The 21864-nt window shown below is 45.9% G+C and overlaps 6 protein-coding genes across 6 annotated transcripts; 4 read left to right on the plus strand and 2 right to left on the minus strand.

The window, feature by feature from the left end:
• The first annotated feature begins 53 nt into the window (after positions 1 to 53).
• Positions 54 to 4680, plus strand: LOC6613090 (RNA polymerase II degradation factor 1). Its single transcript, XM_002037537.2, has 3 exons — positions 54 to 306; positions 1316 to 2457; positions 2518 to 4680. The coding sequence occupies exons 2-3, from the start codon at positions 1384 to 1386 to the stop codon at positions 4357 to 4359; spliced, it is 2916 nt and encodes a 971-aa protein (XP_002037573.1). The 5' UTR covers positions 54 to 306; positions 1316 to 1383; the 3' UTR covers positions 4360 to 4680.
• Positions 4681 to 5705: 1025 nt separating this feature from the next.
• Positions 5706 to 7006, plus strand: LOC6613091. The gene is made up of 2 exons (XM_032726285.1): positions 5706 to 6235; positions 6298 to 7006. The coding sequence occupies exons 1-2, from the start codon at positions 5721 to 5723 to the stop codon at positions 6779 to 6781; spliced, it is 999 nt and encodes a 332-aa protein (XP_032582176.1). The 5' UTR covers positions 5706 to 5720; the 3' UTR covers positions 6782 to 7006.
• Positions 7007 to 7073: 67 nt separating this feature from the next.
• LOC6613092 (EGF domain-specific O-linked N-acetylglucosamine transferase) lies at positions 7074 to 9005 on the plus strand. The gene is made up of 3 exons (XM_002037539.2): positions 7074 to 8221; positions 8274 to 8485; positions 8542 to 9005. Exons 1-3 carry the CDS (start codon positions 7259 to 7261, stop codon positions 8927 to 8929), a joined length of 1563 nt encoding a protein of 520 aa, XP_002037575.2. The 5' UTR covers positions 7074 to 7258; the 3' UTR covers positions 8930 to 9005.
• A 127-nt stretch (positions 9006 to 9132) lies between these two features.
• On the plus strand, positions 9133 to 10703 carry LOC6613093 (uncharacterized protein At4g17910). The gene is made up of 2 exons (XM_002037540.2): positions 9133 to 9968; positions 10022 to 10703. The coding sequence occupies exons 1-2, from the start codon at positions 9224 to 9226 to the stop codon at positions 10654 to 10656; spliced, it is 1380 nt and encodes a 459-aa protein (XP_002037576.1). The 5' UTR covers positions 9133 to 9223; the 3' UTR covers positions 10657 to 10703.
• On the minus strand, positions 10692 to 11684 carry LOC6613095. The gene is made up of 2 exons (XM_032727304.1): positions 11404 to 11684; positions 10692 to 11337 (listed from the first exon to the last, which is right to left on the minus strand). The coding sequence occupies exons 1-2, from the start codon at positions 11597 to 11599 to the stop codon at positions 10757 to 10759; spliced, it is 777 nt and encodes a 258-aa protein (XP_032583195.1). The 5' UTR covers positions 11600 to 11684; the 3' UTR covers positions 10692 to 10756.
• Positions 11685 to 15702: 4018 nt separating this feature from the next.
• LOC116801940 lies at positions 15703 to 16626 on the minus strand. The gene has a single exon (XM_032724076.1). The coding sequence runs from the start codon at positions 16570 to 16572 to the stop codon at positions 15778 to 15780; it is 795 nt and encodes a 264-aa protein (XP_032579967.1). The 5' UTR covers positions 16573 to 16626; the 3' UTR covers positions 15703 to 15777.
• Between the last annotated feature and the right edge of the window lie 5238 nt (positions 16627 to 21864).

Here is a 21864-nt window from a genome sequence, read left to right on the forward strand (position 1 = left end):
CGCACTTAATCTGCAGCTGCAACCAATACAACGTAACGTAACGAGATGCGAATTGTCATCCCTAAGCAAATACAACGATATTCATAATATCATTCTTTAAACTCGAAAACGCGAGACAAACTAAAAAGCTTTAATTGATTTCGTTAGAGAATCAATTAGGCTATACAACCAACTCGCGTTTTTCGAGTTGACCTGGCGTTTTCCCTCACGGAGGCCGGCCAAAAACCCGATTTATCCACGGGTAGGGTAGAACGGTAACCTAAACCCACAAAAAAAAACATAAAAACATGGAAGTGTGTTAACGACGTAAGTGTCATTTCATGCCGATACCATTCGGCATTCGACTAAAATTGCCTGCGAGCATTTTAAGTGATTTTTATTTTGTGATTTTCAATCGTGTGCTTTGTTTGTGTTGCATTGGTGTGGGTAGGTGCGTGAGTGTGTTGTGCGTCGGTGTGAGTGGCTGCGCATGTGTGCGGCAGTGCGAGCGAGACGGCGCCACTCGAGTAGCGGTTGTCAAAAACAGCTGATCCAGCCCAAGGGGTGTGGGTACCAAGGGGTAGGCGCTCGCGGGGGCGGGGGCAGCACTCACCTGTAAGCTTTCGCTGAAAATTTACGATATCAAAAACAACAGTTTGTTAAATTTCGAGATTCATTCAAAAATGGCAACATCTGCATAGAAATACTCCAAGACGTACAGTCTTCACACCCTCCACAAGTGGTTTGTGCATAGTACAATACTTTTCCGTTGCTAATAAAATATATATGTAGATTTATGTATGTACATATGTATTCAGGGTCAGGGTCCTGTGGTTAATGGATATGTTGTATATGTATAAGTGGGTTCTGCTGATATCTATTCATTGAATTATAACGATGGTTCGGTTTATGTTAATCCTAACGTGCACCAAAAAATTATAATTATTATAATATAAAAAATAAAAGATAAATAAATAATTAATTCTAAATGATTGTTCTTGTTTTAATTTACTTTAAGCCGATGTAAAGGTACCTAACTAAATCAAAATCTAAATCTAATAAAGTTGTAATCTTCTTGAGATATACTTATAAGATTAAATTGAAGTTTTAGGGTTAAACTCGCCTGGTGGTGATTCAAACCATGCATATGTAATATAATATACGAATTAAATGTATTAAATATAGTGATCATTTTAACAAGGGCATTTCGATAGGATTCCGTGGTCCGGGGTTCGTGGTGCTTAGCCCCGATTTTGTGATGTTTTTTATCAGCATCACTTCAAAGCTGTCACTATCAAAGTTTCTCCGAAACTAATAAATCGATCCTGTTTTGCAGGTGCTTTAGGGGCAATTTTGCTCGAGTATACCGAATCCCCGGATCCCGCGACACAGCTTCTGTCCGGAATGCCCCTGAACGATGTGGCCCCCGCTGGTGGTGGAGCTTATCTGGAAAATGGAACCAAGCACAAGGCGTCGGGAATGTGGAAGCCGGACTCGTCGGCCGGCTCCAATTCCGGCTCGGGATCGGCGGGACTATCCCTGTTTAGCCTGCAAGGCCAAAAGTGGCAGCAGGTCTTCGACATGGAAAAGGTTATCAAGCAACTGCGAACGGCTGAGAAGACGTATCTGCGTGGTGGAAAGAACTCCTCCGCCGGCGGAGATCAACAGGCGAAGGTGCAGGTCCAGCGTCTGCAATCGGCGGACATGGCCTACTACGATCTGGCGCCGAAGCTGGCCAGCCGCGATATAGTACTCTGTAGTTCCTGCTCGGGATGTTACACGAAGGCAGGTTTTCAGCACCACATTGCGCTGCAGCATCCTAGCGTCTGGGAGGCCACATCCAGCAAGGTGAATCCCAATCCAAATGGGACAACCATATCCAGCGACTCTCGTCTCACTGCCACGGAGATCAGCCAGGAGGGCGGGGCTATTGTGCCAAGTTCGCCCACGGACACACTTTCGGCCTCGACCCTCTCCAGCTGCTCGAACGGGTCCAGCAGCTCGGCTTCACTGCAGCATCCGGCTGCTGCGGGATCATCCAGCACCACCTCGTCCTCGTCTACGTCGCGTCACAAGAGCAGCAGCAGCAAAAGTAGCAGTTCCTCCTCGTCTAAGGGCAGCAGCAGCACATCCGCCGGAAGTAGGTCGCGTTCCAAGTCGTCAAAGAACCGCCACCACTCCTCGCCAGCTCCGGCCCTGCTGGAGTCCAATCACAAGGAGTCCAAGGGATCGAAGAAGAGTTCGGCCATAGCCGCTCCTCCCGTCGTCGCTGCTGTTGTTAAGGAGGAGCCACCATCTGTGGGTTCTGCTCCGGCTGCCATAACCGTGTTCTCCTCCTCCAGCAACTCATCCTGCAGCTTACCGCCCACCCCCACGTTAGCAGCGGCATCCAGCGAGTTGGCGATGGGGGTCAACTATTCACCTGCCCAGCTTCAGACGGATGCGGAAAAGCTGCCCGAGCTGCAGCCAAAGAAAAAGGTATTTCATATAGTTCTAAATATAATAACGCAATGATACACTCGCCGAAATCTTCTTTAGTTGAAGGGCTCCAGCGATCATCGAATAAAAGCGGATAAGGAAAAGAACAAAGATAAGTCTCTGGTGAATTCCTACGAGCAGCAGCAAGTGCTCAGTGAGCTGGACCAGGCAGTGTCTTCCATCACGGGAGCGGTTTCCGCCGAGCAGGTAGCGCCCGATGAGGAGGAACTGCCCTTGCCCAACACCTCCGACGAGAACTCCATTTCGCAGACGCTCGACGAAATGCTGGACAGCAAGCTGATCAACGAGATTCTGAATAACTTCGATGAGAGCGCTCTGGACACATCGCAACAGCAGTCACAGCAGCAAGCGCAGAATGGAGCGCTATCGCATCCCGCACAGGCCACCAAAAGGCTGCGCTTTGAGGACGGAACCATTGGTGAAGATTACGCCGTCTACCAGCAGCAGGCGGTTCAGCAGGTTTATGGCGAGGAAGAGCATCAGCAGGAGCTGACCACCATCGATGCCATGCAGTTGCAGCAACTGATCTACCAGCAGCAGCAGATGCTCGAGCAACAGCAGCTGCAAGAGCAGCAGCAACAACAGCAGCAGGATCAGAAGCTTCAGGATCACGAGCAGCATCGCCAGTTCAGCGTCTACAACGTGCCGTCCCTGACGGATGAGGCAATGGTCAATCCACAGCAACAGCAGCTGGAGGAGCACATGATCCTGCCCAGTATTATATACGAGATCACCGAGTCGAATCCCGTTTCCATGCTGGAGCAGAAGGTCTTAGCGGAATTCCTAACCAACGCGGGCTACGAAAACGTGGACGTGAATGTCGTGCAATCGGGCGGCATACAAACCAACTTGGGTTCTGGAACGGAGGCAAACCAACTGGCGGATGAACTGAGCGACTTTGAGTTCAGTAAACTGGAGACTGTTAGCGACACCGTAAAGACTGTTAAGCTGGAGGCCAAGGCCGCCAGCCAGCCACCCACAACAACTCCTCAAATCAATCATCATCCATCGCTGGCCAATGCCAAATACCACGAGGACAGCTACTTTAACGTGATGTTGTACTCCGGAGCGCCTCGTCCCTTGGCCATGAACACCTTTGGCATGGTTAAGTTGCCCCAGGGCCTGGGCGTAACCTTCCGCAAAAACCTGCTGACTACGCGGAAGGCGAACAACAGTTTGCTATCCCTGTCGGGTGGTAGTCATCTGGGCGTGGTCGGTCAGCTAGCCCGCACACCGCCGCCGCCCTCGCCAGCGTTAAGCAACGGTTTGCCGGGTAAGAATCCCGCCTCGGGCAGAACCATTTACGCTCAGCGATCGAATGTCATTGCACAAGATCGACTGAGGTGCAATAAAAGGGCGCTGGTAGGAGGAAAAGCTGGGGGTGGATCAAGCGGATCGCCGGGCGTCATGACGGCCAAGCGTTTGAATGAGCTGCTAATGGGAAAGGTGAAGAAGGAGGAGAAGCCACCACCGGATAGCGAGGATGGCGGCGAGCAGCCGACGAAGGACAAGGAACGCGACAAGGAGGAGGACAACAAGCTGACCTTCAGTTTCTACGAGAAACGCCGCCGACTGCTGGCCGGCAAGCTGGAGCAGCTACAACCCCTCGGCCGCCCCAGCTTCACCCTGCCGCTCCAGAGCAACCACAACGCCAGCCAAAGTCAGAGCCACTCGCCGCAGCAGCTCCTCAAGAAGCAGCTGCTGCGCACCTTGTCCGACAGCAGCAGCAACATGAATATCAGCAACATGAACAACATCAGCAATCTGAACAGCAGCAACACTCCCAGCGCCAACAGCAATCCTCCCTGGAAGGGGAACAGTTCCAATCCGGGAGGCAACTCCACTCCAACCAGCAGCGACTTGATGCGCGTCTTCGTCTGATCTGAACTGATGTGAAGGTCAGCAGTGCGGACACGCATCCCTAGTTATATGTTTATACAATACCATGCTATTATGTGCAGCCTCTTCTCTAATGCTAATTTAAATTGTAATAATTTTTTAAATCAATTCTTCATTTTTTAAAAGTGATAATTAGTTATCTATTAGTTGATTGTATGTAATTCTCTGTTTATTCTAATTAATTAATTTAACAATTATACATATTATTTTTCGTGGCTAAGCATTACGCTAGGTACTCGTAAATCATTATTTATACACGCTGTAAACTTTTTAAATACAAGAGCATGCCTAAGTTCAATTATACTCCGGACCGAGCGTTGCCTCATTGTGTTTATCTTTATCCAAACGAGGAGCAAGTTATGATTATGTTCCATGTGTTGAGAGGAGTAACCGGCGAGCGAAGGAAACCAGCTTGGGTTATCTGCCGCCGTTCAGTTTGGTGGCGATAGCCGGTCAAGAATGTCGCATCCTCTGCTTCACTTTGAGGGAGTGCTGCTGGCACTGACGTTCATATTCTCGGGCTGTCCGACGGCTGCGATGGGGATGAGGAGTTCAAGTGCCCAGAGGATGGCAGGTGCATTCCCATCGATGGTCTGTGTGACGCCAAACCGGATTGTCTGTATGCCAGCGATGAGTCTTTCACTGTCTGCAAGGTCCACCTGTCGGACATGATGGCGGATAAGTACCACTGTGCGACGGGGGCAGCCATTCCGGGCAGATTGGCCTGCAACGGCATCGTCGGAGTTTTGGTGGACAGCAAGGACCTGTGTGACAACAAGATGGACTGCTTGGACGGCTCCGATGAGTTGTCCAATGTTTGTGGCAATGCCATCAACTGGAAGGAGGTTCCTCCGGATGCTTGCCACGAGACACTAGAGCACAGGTTCACTAACAAAACTGTATTTCAAAGGCGCAAAGCACTGCGTTTTGTTTATGCCAATCAAGCGGCGGAAGTTCAGTGCTGGAACTCCGACCGGAAGTCCTGGAACGTGTGCATGAACAACGGCTCTTGGCACAACGACTTTCCGCCGTGCATCGGAAAGCCGGTCAACAGAAACCCCGACACAAACGGCACAAATGGTTGTCCGATTAACTGGTACAACAACGAAACTATGATCATAATCAATTGGACCGACGATGGTGAATCCATAGCCTTGCCGCCCATTCGAAATTCAAGAGTGACCTTTCGATGCCTAGAGGATCTGAAGCCAATAAAACGTGGATCGAAATGGACTTTCATCCCCGATGTACCAGTAGGTATACTTCCTACTTTGTAGTTTCCAATAATGCTAATGAGTTAATTGGAAATTCCAGATCTTTGCAGTCCAGAGCAGATCTCCGAAATGTATAGCCTGACACCGAGGTGCTATAATGGCGACAATGGCTCGCCGATCAACTGCCAGGACAAGTACTCCCTGGTACCGAACACACAGGTGAAATTCGAATGCGCTAGTGGCTTCATCCACAAGACCTCGGATCCGATGAGGGTGAAGTGCACAGAGGATGGCGAGTGGGAGGGTCTCAGGGATCTGTGCGAAAGGCAGGAGCGGCACTGCAACTACGAGTGCAACCACCGACTCAACTACTCGGAGGTAACGATGAGCAAAGGAGGTGATGCAACGGATTCACTGCAAGCCTCCTGGTTAGTTCCGATTTACAAGAGGAACAGCACGACAACCAGGCACGAATTCGTGTGTACCGGTAACTTAATCCGCTTGGATATCGTGCTCACGGCAGCCCACTGCCTAAATGATAGAAATTCCAGACCGGAGGATTTCCTAGTGGGCCCCACGGGCAACCGATCCGCCTCCATGGATCTCAAGTACCTACACAGAGTTAAAAATCTTGAGGTTTACGGGTAAGTTAGTCATTACATTTCCAGATAACGTATACTATTCATTTGGTGACTCTGGAGCACAGCGCCTACAACAACATCAACCACATATACGACGTTGGAATCGTTGTCTTGGAGAGGCGGATGGATTTTAAGCTAGATCAATGGATCGTCTGTCTTCCCTACAATGTGGGTTCTCATTTGGATCTCATTGGCGATGCGATGGTGAGCTCTTGGAACTCCGATGGCTACCTGGCGACGGTCTATGGCCGCTTAAGTGAGCCCAGAAATGGAGACCTCAACATCGTCCTGCATGACGGCTATACTCTGTGCAAAGGCGACAGTGGCACTGGAGTTATCACCACCTGCGGCTTGGACAACCACAAGTGCCTGGTGGCTGTGGTTAGCCGAAATGTGGGTTCCGGCGACCACGGAACCTTTTGCAGCAACAACGTGACTGCAGCCACTTTAATATCGCCCCATCTGAAGGATTACATTCAGCAACTCATCAGGAATAACATCAATTGTCCGGAATTGTGTGAAGCCATTCAAAAATTGGTTTTAAAATAATGGTCTAAAATGGTTTACGAACACGCTAATATCTATCGAAGCTTACAACCTTCTAATCCCTACAGTGTGCGGCGCAACAATAGATGTCCTTGAAACAAATAGCCACTAAAACTATTCAATAAGTGCCAAATAATTTTAAACAACAGTTGATTATGTAAACATTACTTAAAATATTATAGTTACATTTAAGTGCACTACCTATTTAGGTGTCGCGGAGTGTGCGTTTTTGCTGGGTTTCTAAGCTCGCGAACGGTCACACTGGTGGACTGGTTTTTCTTTGGCGAACAATTAACATGGACAATAAAATTATCCCGCTCATAATCGTCTTCTAGCCGCTTAAGGCCAGGTGAGATCATCATCATCGCTGGCCGTGAAATGCACCTGAAGATGCTGCCGTGGAAAGCGTGAGAAGTCGCATGGAAATCGCTGGAAAGTCGCACGCAACGAAGTACTTAAGTAGATAAAACTGAACCCAAGATGCCAATCCTGCCAATACTCATTGGGCTACTGCACTTGTCCCTGGCGGAGGACGCCAAGCACCTAGATGGATTCTCCCTACCCAGCCTACCGTCGGAACACCTCATCCGGTACCTTAACACCTTTCCTAAGCTGAAACAAGAGCTGCCAACGAATCTCACCGGCAATGGCACCATTTCATCCGCCTGCTGGGGCCACGAGCGGGACTGCACGCCGGCTGGCCGCTTCCAGACGCCCCAGTGCCCTGGGGAGCATACCGGCTGGGCTAGGAGCAAGGAGGCACAGGTTAGGACCTTCTACAACCAGGCCGACTTCGGGTACATCCAGGAGCAGCTCTCCCAGCTGACGCCGCAATGCGTGCCAACCTATTTGGGCGATTCCTCGCTCGAGTGCACGCACTACCTGCGCTTTTGTCGTGGGCGGAATCTCCTCTTCGACTTTCGGGGCTTGGAGAAGCGGGAAGAGCGCATTCGTTACCATATGGATGTGCTGGGACCAGGACAGCTGCTGGGGCACTGCAAGTTGAATCGGACTCGACTGTCGGGCGAAATGGAGCACATTGGATCGGCTTTGCAGTCCTGGGGTCCGGAGCTGCGCAATTTTGAAGTTTTACCCCACCCCGTTCTGGAGAGTGGGCTCTGCGATGTGGTGGTGAATACGCCCACTTTCATCATGAAAATCGATGCCACGTACAACATGTATCATCATTTCTGCGACTTCTTCAACCTGTATGCCTCGCTCTTTGTCAACCAGTCGCATCCGGCGGCCTTCAACACGGATGTGCAGATTCTTATTTGGGAGACCTACCCGTACGATTCGCCGTTCAGGGACACATTCAAGGCCTTCTCGCAAAGACCAGTGTGGACACTCAGCGATGTGGAGGGCAAGCGAGTATGCTTCAAGAACGTTGTGCTGCCGCTGCTGCCCAGGATGATCTTTGGCTTGTTCTACAATACACCCATAGTAAGTGGAGGCAAACGTGTGACACGATATTTCTAAGGTGTTCTTCTTTTAGATCCAAGGCTGCTCTAATAGTGGCCTCTTCCGCGCCTTCTCCGAGTTCATCCTGCACCGCCTGCAGATTCCCTACAAGCCGCCACAGCAAAAGATCAGAATAACATATCTATCGCGCCGCACAAAGTATCGGCAAGTGCTGAATGAAGACGAGCTGCTGGCCCCCCTGGAGGCCAACGATAAGTACGATGTACAGCGCGTTTCCTATGAAAGGTAAAAAATGTTTAAATACGCTCCTTGGGCTTCCGTTTAATGAGTTCCCCCGGCAGGCTCTCCTTCACCAACCAGTTGGCCATCACACGAAACACGGACATACTCATCGGCATGCATGGCGCTGGCCTGACGCACTTGCTCTTCCTGCCCAACTGGGCCTGCATTTTCGAGCTGTACAACTGCGAGGATCCGAATTGCTACAAGGACTTGGCTCGCCTACGTGGCGTTCGCTACCGCACTTGGGAGCAGCGGGACTTGGTGTACCCACAGGACGAGGGTCATCATCCCGAGGGCGGCGCACACGCTAAGTTCACCAACTATAGCTTTGATGTGAAGGAATTTGTGCATCTTGTCGATGAAGCAGCCGAGGAAATTCTTTCCCACAAGAAATTCCCTCGACAGACATCAGAAAATCCCTCCAAAACGCAGCGCAACGAGCTGTAGATTGCCTCAATTGTGATTAAATGCATTTATTTTGCTTTTTGCCAGACCCAAAATAAATCGGTATTATACAAAAGAATTGCATTTTTAATTTGAATTTAGTTTAGTGTGACCAAATAATTTCGCTTCTGTTCCGTTAACAGATAAGAGCTGACTGCTGCATAATCCGCTATGTTATCGGCTAACTTACATTACTATTTGTTTTTGTTTACATTTTTCAACCGGCTTTAAAAGTTCGTATTAATTTATAGTTTTATGTGCTAGCTTAAGCCCGAGGTCTAATAAAAACCAAACAAAATGGAGGCCGAGGTGGCCAGCTTCGTAGAGCACAAACTGAATGATGTGGATTTGAAATCATGGAGATCTATCAAGGAAAGTTTGGATAGCTTCTTAACCATTCTGCCCACGATATTGGGATTTGTCCTTTCCCGCCTGCTCTGGGGACAACTGCCGATGCTATCCACGAGGAGATTCCTCCTGGAGCTACTTCTGATTGGTTTGCCCACCGTGATATTGATTACGGTGGGGAGTGCCTATAGCTACACATACTCCCTGGTGGTATCCTTAGCTGTTCTGGTCTATATTTACGGAATTATCGATCCCAATCCTCCAAGCTTCGTGTATAAGGTCGGTAAGAGACCCATAGTTTTCACTCTGCTAAGAGCAACTGCGTACAGTGGAACCTGTGCCGCCATCCTTGCCGTGGACTTCCCTTCATATCCCACGGATTACCGGAAAAGTCGAACTTTCGGAGCAGCTGTCATGGATATGGGAATCGGGCTGTTTGTTGTGACCATGGGATTGGTTTCACATAGAGCTCGGAGTATAGCTGACCTTCGGAAACTAAGGAGATCTGTTATTCCGTTGCTGGTCCTAGGGCTTGCTCGCACCATTGTCATCACGTTGATCGACTATCACCAGGATGAGACGGAATACGGCCGCCACTTGAATGCCTTCTTCATACTGGGATTCACGAAATTGCTGGGCAGCTGCTATAGTCTGTTGGTAAACTCTGATGAACAGCTCCTGGCACTCGCAATAGGTAGGTCCAGAAGAAATAATAATGCAATAAATTTTAATTTCCTACGATTTTAGGTTTGCTTTTCCTTCACGAACTGGTGCTCCAACTGGGACTCTCCGATTTTGTCATGTCTACTGCACCCCATGAAGGATTTCTCAGTGCCAATCGGGAAGGCTTGAGTTCCCTACACGGATGTGTGGCCCTCTATTTGCTCAGCATTTACTTTGCCAAGTGGTATACCTCCCATGATAGCCTCACTTATCAAGGACTAATAAGAAAGTTAAAGAGAATTCTTTTCGTGGCCATTCTCTTCTGGAAATTGGTTTTTATAAGTTCTTTTCTAACGGGCGTAGCACGTGTAACTTTCAGTTTTGGCTATGTAATTTGGATTTTCGCTGTTTCCCTAAGCCTAATTGTGATCTACGCGTTCTTCTTTGAGCTGAAACTCGTACGGCCAGATATTTGTTCTAAGAAGTCCATTGGAGATGATGTGCAAAAGAGCATATCCTTGCCCACATTTGTTGAAAGCCTGAACATGAATGGTCTGACTCACTTCATGATCTCCAACTTCCTTACGGGAATGGTCAACATGTCCCTCGACCCAGGTCATCGAAGTGATCTAGAGTCCGTTGTTATACTGTCCATCTATATGTTTGTTTGTGCTGGAGTGGTCTTCCTTATGCTAAAGAAAGGCATACGTGTAGCTTAGTATTTGTTGTATAAATTAAATATGAAAATACAAAGTACGGGTGAAAGTTTATTTTTAACTGACCACAAGCTAAAAAGTATACAAAACGAGTACCATCTCCCTAAGGACCACAAATAGACTCAAATGGCATGATGCAACCATTCGGCATGACTAGAAAAAGAATGATAGGTGCTTCCGACCCGATCGTAGAGGGAGAATTGTCTGCATCGGAGTCCTTGTACACCTCGTACACCATGCAGCCATCGTTGCCACGAATCAACCGGGTCCACAACCACTTTTGGTCCTTGTTTCCTTGGGCAACCTGGGATGTAAGCTTGTCTTTCAGCTGCTGACAGGCCACCGAGCAGGTGGAAATTGATCGGCTTATCTGTTCCGTTATCGTGGCGCTGCCCGCCTTTTTTCTCAACGGAATATCCTCCGCTGGGTGATCGAAGTCCACCCTGGGAGTACGCTGGCGGGGACAACAGGCGGCGGCACTTAGCCGACTCGGGGTCTTGAAGCAGGAAGACTTCGGAGTATGCATTGGACTGCAGGGCACTAGTGGAACTTTTGGACTGCCGCAGCATTTCGTTGGCTTGGGACAACAACAGATAGTCGACGGCTTGGAGCAGCAGGTGCTCCAGGCCGATGAAGGATAAGCCGAGCTGCTTCCAGAACTGCAATGGCTTGGTGCACGGGGTGCTGGTGGTGAGCAGGGTTTATTTTATCTATAGACGCCTTTATCCTTTATATCCATCGATTACTGACCTTCTTTCGACAACTCCAGCATTGGAATTATTTTCGTGGCGCCCGAAAGATAGAGGATGCGGTCCAGGATCGTCATGATGATCTCATCTGGATGCGGACCCAGCATGTCGATGAGTGGAGCCTGCGGCCTCTTCCCCAATCTTAGACCCGTTGGACACTCACAACGCGTCGTCTGAGTGGCACAGCAGGATTTCATGGTTTCGTCTGCTAGTGTTGGTATAAATAAACACCCAATTTTTCCGAATGATTTTCTCCCAAAAAGCCGGACCGGAAGTAAGAGATATTTGAGTGCTTAGCATGGACCTGCTTTGTCGGGAGCCAAGGGCAGATGTCAAAGGTGCGATATCCGGCTTAGGCACACGGCGAAGGCGTCACAAAAGATAAGATTTCTATTAAGGAAATGACTGGAATTGCTGGCATTGTCCCTGTGCAGCCAGGATGAGCACAGATCCCGAGCGGCTGGGCAAGGACATTTAATTTAACGGCGCAAACAAAGACCAAATCAAAGTTCAGCCTCCGGGGGAAGCTAAGCTCACGAGCGACCAGGGTTAAAGGACCGCGCAAATAACCAGCAATGTGCTCCTTATTGTCGAAGGAAAGGAAATCGAAAGGAGTTTCAGCTGTACGAAAACCTATCTACAAGGGTTAGAGAGTTTAAAATTAAAATTAGACATTTTTTAAGTTACATATATCATTTAGTGACTTAGATACCTTGATGAAGATTAATTACGATAAAGAATACTGATAAGATCCCCTAAGTCATTGAAAGGGGTATCAGGCGTTCGCATAGCCGAAATTACGTCTTTGGAATTTTTTCTATCCGACTCGAATGTAATTACGGCAACAGTTTCCGCTGCTGATGCGTAGCCTCTGCTCGCCATTCGACTTTGATGCGCTTTTAATGTCATATCCTGGCCAAGGACGAGGGCGTTGTCGGTGAATCTTATCTGATTTGGACCAGCACAAATGCAATTTCCGTCCGCCAACCTTTCAACCCTTCCTGCCCACAAGCCATGCAGAGTTAATAGCTGGGAACCAAATGTAATCATATAGTGTACCAGGAGGCGTGTCCTGGAAAAAGCAACAGGATAAGGGAAAACAGAAGAGGGGGCAGCACGAGCACCTGTTCCCATAGGGGGTGGCTTTTTGGCTTTGATGACAGATTATTTTCATTAGCAAAAGAACCGAATTGTTGTCCACTTTTGGGGAGAGTCGAGTTATGAGCGTTAATTATTATGTTCATATTTTCGCCTGCATGTTGAACATGACATCCTGATTGATGTGGCCAACAATCAGGTTGAGAATTGGTTTTCCTGCTTACCGCATCTTTTTTCGAGCTGCCAATTTGCTGACGAGTTCCTTTTCTCGACTGCTCGTCAAATCGGATTCCATTCAGCGGGGCTTTCATAAAAAGAAATAAATAAAAACCCAAATATATCTGTGCATATGCATGAGTGTGTCTGCGTGAAGGACTAAGCTCCTGGGCCCTGGGGAAATCGCTTAAGCCGTTCATAATGAATATCATGTGTACATGTGTGTGTGTGTGCCCATGTGTGTGGGAGTGTGGTGACTAAGCCGCAGCACCCTTTGCCAAGCGGCAAATGTGGGGAGAATGTGCAATATATGTCTGAACTATAGCAGAGGGCCCCTCTCTGGCAGGACACCTATGTACATGGTCCTGTTTAAAGGAGATGACTTAAATGAGTATTATATATTTTAATTCATTTTCCCTAGCATTAAGCAATATATAGTTGTTTACGATTGAATCGCCTCCTCCCATGCATTCGGAATTTCCTAACAATTTCCATAGAACTTTGCAAAGTTCCACATCAAAAACTGATTCGTTATGGCTTCCTCAAGCGTTTCTCCGCCTTCAATCCTGCACAGCAGCCCACTGCGTTACCACAGGAGTTCGTGACTTGGGCTGGGGCACAGACGCCCTAACAACTCCAGGCACATGGCAAACAAAATGCTTATCGAACAACAGTTTTTATCGGAGCTTATGCGTCATGGCAGCAGGCAGAGGAAGCCCCTCTCCACAGGTCCTTTGAAATGCTTTTAGTGAGCGAAATTGCGCAATTGTGGAGCAATCAATGCGAAGCCAAAAAAAGTGTTGAGCAAATCGAAAGGAATTCAGGACACAGAACGAAATAGAAGAACTTGGCATATACCAACTATTATTAAGAATAAATCATATTTTTGAAAACATTAACACAACAAATGTATTCACCATTCACCACATTAGCTTGGTCTAAAACATTCTTTTAAGTGATGCCAAAAAAATACAAGCTATTTAGTTTTTTGTTAATTTCCCTTTAATTTATTTAGCTCGTTATGGTTTTCGATGTTTTTCCAGTGTGAAAACCCAACGATGAATGGACAGACAATCGGTTGCCATGCTGACGCACTCGGTCTGGTCTGGGTGCCATCAAAATTGCGTTGCTGTTAAATCGTGCGGAAGCTGATATGATTATGGCCTCCGGAAGTGCACTGCCATGGTCGCCAGTGGAAACGCATTGCCTAGTTGCATTCTCAACGAGTGCAGCAATTAGCAAGTATTTTTGGAAGTGCCCCAAAGGAGGAGTCCTTTTTTGGGCCAATCGCATTAAGTGATTCCGTGTCCTAAGCACTCCACTTAGTGCCCATGGTTATGGGACCCGGGCATTAAGAAGATTAATTCGCAAAGTCGCTTGTTGTTATTTTTTCACTTGGCAAATCTCAGATAACGCTATGCATCATTGTGTCAAAGATTTGACAAATCTTTGGGAGGCCAACCAAAAAAAAAAAAGGAAAAAATAAGGAACTGGAACAATTTCACATTTCTCAAGTTGAAATGCGAAACCAGCCTTCGGTTTTCCCCCTTCGATTCGGGCTGCTCTAAAAGGAATCATTAAATAAGAGAAGTTTGCTCGGGGAAGTTGCCCCCGTTTTACAGGAAAACAAATGTAAGGAGCTTGATAAACTCACACAAAGAGCGAAAACATTGCGAAAAAATCGCAATAAAAAGCCGAGCCAGGACATTGCCCCTCAGCTCAGTGCGCATTTAATAAAGCCTCCCAAATGGAATGACTTGCCTCGGCTCCCCCCTCATTTCTGCCACATTTTTTTCTTTTTTCTTGCCGCACAGCAAAGTCAGCAGCGTAACCGCAACACGTTAACGGTTTCGGTTTCACTTTGTGATTTACAACAACAGAAATCGAGGATTGTATGTCCCAACCCCTCGTCAACGTCTGCCATCCTGGCCTCTGTTTTCCTTTTTTTTCGTCCTGCGTCCTGGCGCGCTCATGTGTGAAAAGGTACTTTGGGAGTTCCCTCAGACGGCAATCGTTCTCCCCAGGATCTCCGGCTTCAGGCTGTTGCACTTGCCTAGGATGGGATATCTATATCTGAGAGATATGAACACCCTTCCAGATACCAGTATACAAATTACCCTCCCAGGGGAATCGATTGATTTTAGCCGATTAAGTTGATATCGCCAGATCCGATTTTGATTTCATGTGTAGCTTTGATTTGGAAAAGCTATTTTCTAAATTCCCATAAAAGAATCTGTGTGGTAAATACAGAAATGTTATAACTTTATAGACAGAACTGGCTCAGAAAACAACCTGCGAAATTAAAATGCAAAATCGGTAGGTGGCCATTTCCAAGTCATTAAATTCATTTAGAATGTCAGAGTTAAGCGAACGAAACTTTTCGACGTGCCGCACATAGATAAAGATATAGATGGCAACAGGGGAGCTCGCGTTGTCCCAACAACCTGGAAGAGAAGGGAAAGGGAAGGGCAGGACAGCACCCATCCTTAACCTTGGACCTTCCACCCCCGAATCCCTTGGCATTCTTCGAATGTTATCGGGCGGACAGCATCATGCATATATTAAGCGTAAATTGCCTAGGCATTCATTCCGAAGAGCTAATAGAAATGTCTGCTAGTTAATTTGGCGTCATGAAGTTGGCTGAGTTTTTTTCTGGAAGTCGGTTGCTCAGGAGATGAACATTCTTTGAAGTGGTTAGGGCAGAAAGAAGATCCTTGTATCAGAAAATGGTCTAAAACAGTCGTAGATCTGAAAATCCGACTGTGTTGTGTTGCGGAAAACCAATGCTAACTATCCGCATCACGTTTAGGAAGATTTTGAAAAATTTTATTTTTTCCATTTTTTCCATTTTTTATAAGGGGTTACATCATCAAAATTTGAAAAAAATGGTCAAAAAATAAAAGATTCTGATGGAACGCCAATCGATTGGGCATCAAATTACGAGCTCAACGAGGTATGACATTCCACTTTTGAATCATTATTTGGGTTGATATGGTCAAATTACTACTATTTATATGCCGAAAATATAGATACGGATGCCAAATTAAAAAACTTTTTGATTTTACATGTTTTTTTTTGAGGAGGAAGGAATTTCATCGGCCTTCTCTTTCTCTTGATTATCACTATTTTGAAGTAAGGTAATTTCAGGGTTTTCTGCGATATTGTTATCCGACTGCTCGATGTTGTCTGCATCACTATTTGACAAATTTGTTGGTAATTTTGTTTTGTTAGTGCTATCACCTTCATTTGTTAATGATCCTGCATCTTCATTGGAAGTATTTGGCATTTCTGTATCTATTTCAGCATTCTCTTTGCTTTCTGTTGGCGGTTTTATGGGGTTATCGTCCAGTGAGATCTGTGATATTCTAGGCAAGTTCTGAAAAGTTTTGAGAAAATGTTTCCTAAACTCTTCCTCGGGGTCTTCAGTTTCGTCTGTTTTCATCAAATCTCTTTTCTTTTTCCTCGCTACCAATTTATTGTTATCTAAAAGCTCCCCACTAGATTCTGAGTTAAGTTCGGACTCCAATGAATCTGCACTCATCAGACTTCCAAGACATATATCTCCAGAGATTCCGGAGCCATCTAGCTGTACTCCACTATGTTTATCACCTGCTTTACAAACATCTTCAGGTGAAGAAGGTGATTGGGAAGCAATACCTAAACTTCTATCTTCGTCGCAAATGGAATGCTCGTCATCTGGTGATTTATATGTGTGTGAGCTGAGCAACACTTCTTGGGAACTTTGTGGCACAGGACCTGCTCCAGCTTCTGCAGGGGATTCCTCCTTACTTCTGGTTTCTTTTACTGGCGTACTTGCTTCCACCTTCTTTACATCGGTATTGGAAACCTCCTCCATTATACTGCTGACTACATTTTAAAATGTATATTTTATACAAGTATATATTTTCTATTTTCTATATGAAGCAAAGCTCACTACTTTAGTACAAATGTTCGTATTTCCTAAATTTTTCCTTAATTTTGATTAATAGATCCACACTTTCTGTGGGTTATTTTTCTTCATTATCAGTAGCAACTGGTAATTTTTCGGTTTTACTTTGATTCCATGTGGTCATTATCTTTTGACACTTTTATTTTGTATTCTTTTTCCACAACCAATAAAATAGTAATAAAAAGAACAGAAAAAGCTCAAAAGAGCGTCAATAGAGGAATGAAAACTATGAAAGCTGCGCTCCCCATTGACGTCATCAGACGAGAGTCTACTTTGAAACGCAATGTTTTAAAAAAGATATGGCCAATCCGTGCAATAACAAATATGAAAACCACCCTTTCCAATTGCGAGAATCACCTTTTAGCGGTGGGCGGGGCAGCAACCCTTTTTTGCGAGTGGGCGACGGCGACACTCCATTAATTGAAGCCCCGGGATTACGGAAACGGCATTGTCTTCCGAGAGAACACCCGCTGCGAAGTCCCGTACAAATCTTTATAATCCTCGATAATTTCGTTAATGGCTTTAATCACTTACTCGCAGGAATGAAAGGATTAGAGCGCAGGAGCGGGCATAATTTAAATAACATTTAATTTTACGCCGAGCTCGGCGAAATTTTCGAATGGCGGCCATTGCGATGGATGGAAGGTCCTGGCTCCTCCTTTTGCTCCCGTGTCCTTGTGTGCATAAGGTCAAACACACGCACATACACACGTTGTATACTAGTATGGTTATTTACCTAAGCGCCACAGGAGCATGTACAAACATACATATATACATCCAATTAGGCGGCAACAATTGTTGCCACTTGCGTGGGGAAACTCAACACTCCGTTCGACTGAAACTCAACACGAAAGTTTTCCATTTTCCGGACGGGGAGTCTAGAAAGCTTCTTTTCTGCGGCGGCAGCTATAAAAACCCCGGCCCAGTGACTGGCGCCACACACAAACCACAATCGACGCCCGGGAATCGGTCGTGAGAAGGGAGCAGAGTCCGGGAAAGCAGGAAAGCAGAAGGAAAACAAAAGGGGATTCCCCCTCGTCACATCAAGGACATGCCTTGGCAAGGACCTCGCCTGCTGTGGCAGCACTGCCGACGGAACTGGCGGACTTTCGGATGTGGCAGTGGCAGTGGGAGCCCGAGAATCCAGCTCTCAGTTGCTTGGAGTCGATATCAAAGGATCCCATAATTCGGGCATAGTTCTTATCGCTTTGCCCAGCTAGAATATCTCTCAATGAACCTAAAGAATATCATAGCAACATCATATCAATCCATATCGATCTAGAACCTATGATTAGTAAATTGTTTTTATTGTGACATTGTTTTGTACTTGTATTGGAAAACAAATGTGATTTTATGTAAATAAAATGAGTTAATTGTAATCAAAACAGCTATTGTAATCATTTAACAAACAAGAAACTCTTGTTAAATGAGCGCAGAAGATAACAGTATTGGCAGATATTTCATTTCTTTGTTAAGTTTTTTAAGAACGATTAGTTAATAATCAATGAAATCTTAAAACGTTTTATAAAATATCTTAAATCGTCGATGATATACGTGAATTCGAAATCTTCTTTTCATTTATTTCTGTATATTATATGAAGTAATAAAACCAGCAAAGAGCAAACAATCGATGCTATTGAACCATCAAGTTGGCAAATAACCAGGTCTACTTCGACCCCTCCAGGATGCCCAAAAAGTAATCAGAAAAGTTTTGTGAATTGTTGTGGGCGGTGCTAAAAATTTGCATATGTCAACACGGAAGAGCAGCACCAATTGCCCTGGAACACAATTTATTTACCGAAGGCTGGGAGGCAGTGAAGCACAAGAGATACATTTGCTTGATGAGCAAAATTGAAATGTTAATTACACTGGGGTTGTTCCACGACTCGGAACCGCTTCGCAAACAGTTTAAAAAACAGTCGAGAGCGATGTTTAGACACTGGCTAAGCAAACAATCCGGCTGGTTCGTGATTTGTTTGCTCAGCTCTTAATCAGACGGGGTCCTGAGGAGCAATCCTCGTCCAGAAAAGCCAGCGGCAGCGAAAGTTTAATATGCCATCGATAACCCCGGGTGGCAATATCAGAAGCTAAACGCTAGGGGGATGTTCTCCCGAATCCTCACTACCCCCTCCCATACCATCCCATCCCAACCCATTCCATCCGAGAAATATCCTTCTGTTGACGATGATGAGGTGTGAATGCCACCGCAGGATGTGCCTTTGTTTTATGCCTTCATCATGGCGAATCCTGCTGTTGTGGCATCCACTTGAGGTTAATTGAATTTCATTGCGTCCTTGCTAAATGGAAAACGTTTTTTCCCCATTTAAGCTGGTTAGCTGAAATGTGTGTGCTACCTGCATAGCAGCATTATTAATTGAATCCGATGGTAATTGAAAAGTTTTCCGCCTTCCTAATTTGATCTGTCTTCAGTTTATTTCTCTTTTTGGTCAGGTTTCCCTTAAGTAAAGTGGGAGTATCTTATGTCTAGATCTAACACTAAATTATATATATAATAATTATATAATTTTTATTGAGCATGTTCTGAATGTTCTGAAACATGATTTTTTTCCTTACAACTTGAAAACTTCCCACATCGAGTTTCCCAACTTTGGAGACACATTAAAAGGATTTGGCGTGGCACGTGCCTCCGCACACTTGAGATGGGTGATGGAAAATAATAAAAAAAAGGAAAGTGGAAACTTGAGGAAAAGCGCGAAATTAGCATTTACTTTCAAAGAGCGTGTTTATTTGGCTATTTATTCAATTTTAATTTCAATTCTTTCCGCGCCTTTCGCTCTTAGAACAATCAGTCACGGGCGCAGAAGAAATAGATGCGATTACATTTAATTGAATTTTTTCCGCGCTGTATTTGCTCAAGAAAAGCCAAAAGCTGAATTGAACGTATTGTATTACCAATAGAGAGCGGAAAAGGAAAAAAATAATAAAAATGCGTATCGCGATTGCCAATACAGGGAATAAAAGAAAAGTCGGAAAACGTGATGCGGCCAAGTATTCAAATTACGGGTTTTGTGGGGCGAAATTGAGTTGAGCTTGTTACATTAAAGTTGCCTCATGCATTATTTATTTCCGAACTAACAAGCGGCAAGTAGTCATAAAAATCCCGCACAGAAATTACCTGTTGATGAGCCACAACTTGTGCTAGTTTAACCCTCAATTACCAAAGTCTCGGGGGTGAAAACGAGCCACATGAGCTGGGAAACCTTTGCGCTCCCTGGGGAAGAAAATTAAAATTTCATCAAGCTGGCGGTAATAGGAAACACTTGGTACGCTAAATCAATTTGCCATTTTATAAATCTTCATTTCGCACCTGGGACGTGATCCTGGCGGGCGGAAGCCACAGGTGGTCCTGCCAAAGGAAGGCCAGGAGCTCTGGGCTAAGCCCCAAGTGAAACGTGACTCCACGCGGCAGCCAAGGATTTGCACTTTTACTTCTATTTACTTTTTGGCAAGCATTTTATTTGCCCGCTCATTTCAATTAGCTAAATGCCCTGTTTCACACCATTTGCCTGATTGTTTTCGTTGACCAAATGTGTGTTTTCGGGGGGTTCATTGCCCATTTGGGGCATTTTTAATTTCTGTAATGCCCTTTGTGATCTCTAAATGGTTCGCTACTTTCGGCACTAAGTGCACTCCAGTTGCGTATTATTGTTACACTCATCGTCGACGACAGTGAGCTTTTAAGAAAATTATACAATTGCATTATGACGCCGCACTGACCACTTCGCAGCCTCATTCCTTCTATTCCTTATTGCTATCTCTAACGATCGAGTTTAAAATTGCCAACGCATCGAAAAGCCAGGGGAGGTCCTTTGGGCCTCAGCACGCCAAAAAGCGCAGTCGCGGGAAGGGGGAGATGTACTACAAATCGCTCAACGGGCGGCCCACGAAGGACGACTGTCAATGTTTTCGCCTTTTTGCAGTCGGTGGGTGGCATAATTTATGACCGCCCTTCGTTTCCCTTACTCCGATTCGGGTTTCCCGCATCTCCACTGCGGTTATTAAAATGCTCAATGCTCTTACCCATACCCAAGTCCGGGCACCACTCCGGTGTTCAGTCACGGACTCCAGGACGTCAGGACTCCAGTTCGCATTGTCGTCAGACAACTGCAAAAAAGTGTAGCACACTCGCCGGCGCCGTCTAATGGCAGCTGAAGGACCACGCACAGTGGAACTTCAAAAAGTTTATAAAAAAAACAAAATATATATTATTCATATTTTAAATAACTCTTAGGTTCTTCACCTTAGATAGACAACTTAACATGTCCATTTAAATTAGACTTGTAAAATTTAATATTTAAAGTTTTCATTCCTATATCATGTAACCCTTACCCACTGTCTAAGCTTCGCTTTCGCCTGATAATCAATAAAATGTTTTGGCATTTACTTTCATTGTTTGCTGCTGAAGCTGCTGCCGCTGCAACGCCCCCTTTGCCACGCCCACGCTCAAGGACTATATTTGCATATATTTCGAGTGGCAACTGGCTGGGCATATTGCCGGGCTTTATATCCTGCCGTACGCCGTGCTCAAGTCCTTTGCCACCGGGCGTGCCTCGAGAATTGTTTCACTGTCGTCGTTCATTTGGCTTGATGTCCCAAAGACTGAAGACACAACATGAAAGTCGCTTAATCTACTTAAATGTCTTTTGAGTTGAGAATCTCCCCCGTTTGGCCACTACAGAATCTTACACTTTAAAATAAAGAAGATAAGTATCCTTTGGACCTTAAAGGTGCTCCATTTATGGAGCATTTCATTTGTGCACTAATTGTTTTCAGTGCAGCTGCGTCCTTCCGAATTGAGACAGGATTGCAGCCCCTCTGACAATGGCGTTATTAACATGGATTTATAGCGTATCGCTCGCAGACTTAAGTCTGCCGCTATTAGCGCTCTAAGATGTAAACAAGCTGAGGACGAGGGAAAGTTTCCAAGCAGCAGGACGACGCCTCACATGTCAATCAACCCAACTGCAAGGTAACAAAGCAGAAAAACGCAAAACTCGAATGGAAATCTTGCGGGAGAAGCCGAAAAGGTAGCATCGGATAATTTCAATTAAAAATGCCTTTGAAAAGGCATTCGGTGGCTGGCTGGCAGGGCAACCATGACAAAGCCTCCTATTGATGTCCTGGTCCCCCGACGTCCTCAACTGCCGTATCAGCAGTTTTAAATCAGGGAAGACCATG

The sequence above is a fragment of the Drosophila sechellia genome, chromosome 2L (genome assembly GCF_004382195.2).
Source record: "Drosophila sechellia strain sech25 chromosome 2L, ASM438219v1, whole genome shotgun sequence".
Classification (NCBI taxonomy): Eukaryota; Metazoa; Arthropoda; class Insecta; order Diptera; family Drosophilidae; genus Drosophila; species Drosophila sechellia.

Coding starts and splice junctions, on each gene's coding strand:
- LOC6613090 (XM_002037537.2), top strand. CDS start 1,384: ATGCCCCTGAACGATGTGGCCCCCGCTGGTGGTGGAGCTTATCTGGAA. Junction 2,458..2,517: donor AGCTGCAGCCAAAGAAAAAG/GTATTTCATATA, acceptor AATCTTCTTTAG/TTGAAGGGCTCCAGCGATCA.
- LOC6613091 (XM_032726285.1), top strand. CDS start 5,721: ATGTATAGCCTGACACCGAGGTGCTATAATGGCGACAATGGCTCGCCG. Junction 6,236..6,297: donor AAAAATCTTGAGGTTTACGG/GTAAGTTAGTCA, acceptor TCTGGAGCACAG/CGCCTACAACAACATCAACC.
- LOC6613092 (XM_002037539.2), top strand. CDS start 7,259: ATGCCAATCCTGCCAATACTCATTGGGCTACTGCACTTGTCCCTGGCG. Junction 8,222..8,273: donor TGTTCTACAATACACCCATA/GTAAGTGGAGGC, acceptor TTCTTCTTTTAG/ATCCAAGGCTGCTCTAATAG. Junction 8,486..8,541: donor CAGCGCGTTTCCTATGAAAG/GTAAAAAATGTT, acceptor TTCCCCCGGCAG/GCTCTCCTTCACCAACCAGT.
- LOC6613093 (XM_002037540.2), top strand. CDS start 9,224: ATGGAGGCCGAGGTGGCCAGCTTCGTAGAGCACAAACTGAATGATGTG. Junction 9,969..10,021: donor GCTCCTGGCACTCGCAATAG/GTAGGTCCAGAA, acceptor CTACGATTTTAG/GTTTGCTTTTCCTTCACGAA.
- LOC6613095 (XM_032727304.1), bottom strand. CDS start 11,599: ATGAAATCCTGCTGTGCCACTCAGACGACGCGTTGTGAGTGTCCAACG. Junction 11,338..11,403: donor GCTGGAGTTGTCGAAAGAAG/GTCAGTAATCGA, acceptor GCTCACCACCAG/CACCCCGTGCACCAAGCCAT.
- LOC116801940 (XM_032724076.1), bottom strand. CDS start 16,572: ATGGAGGAGGTTTCCAATACCGATGTAAAGAAGGTGGAAGCAAGTACG.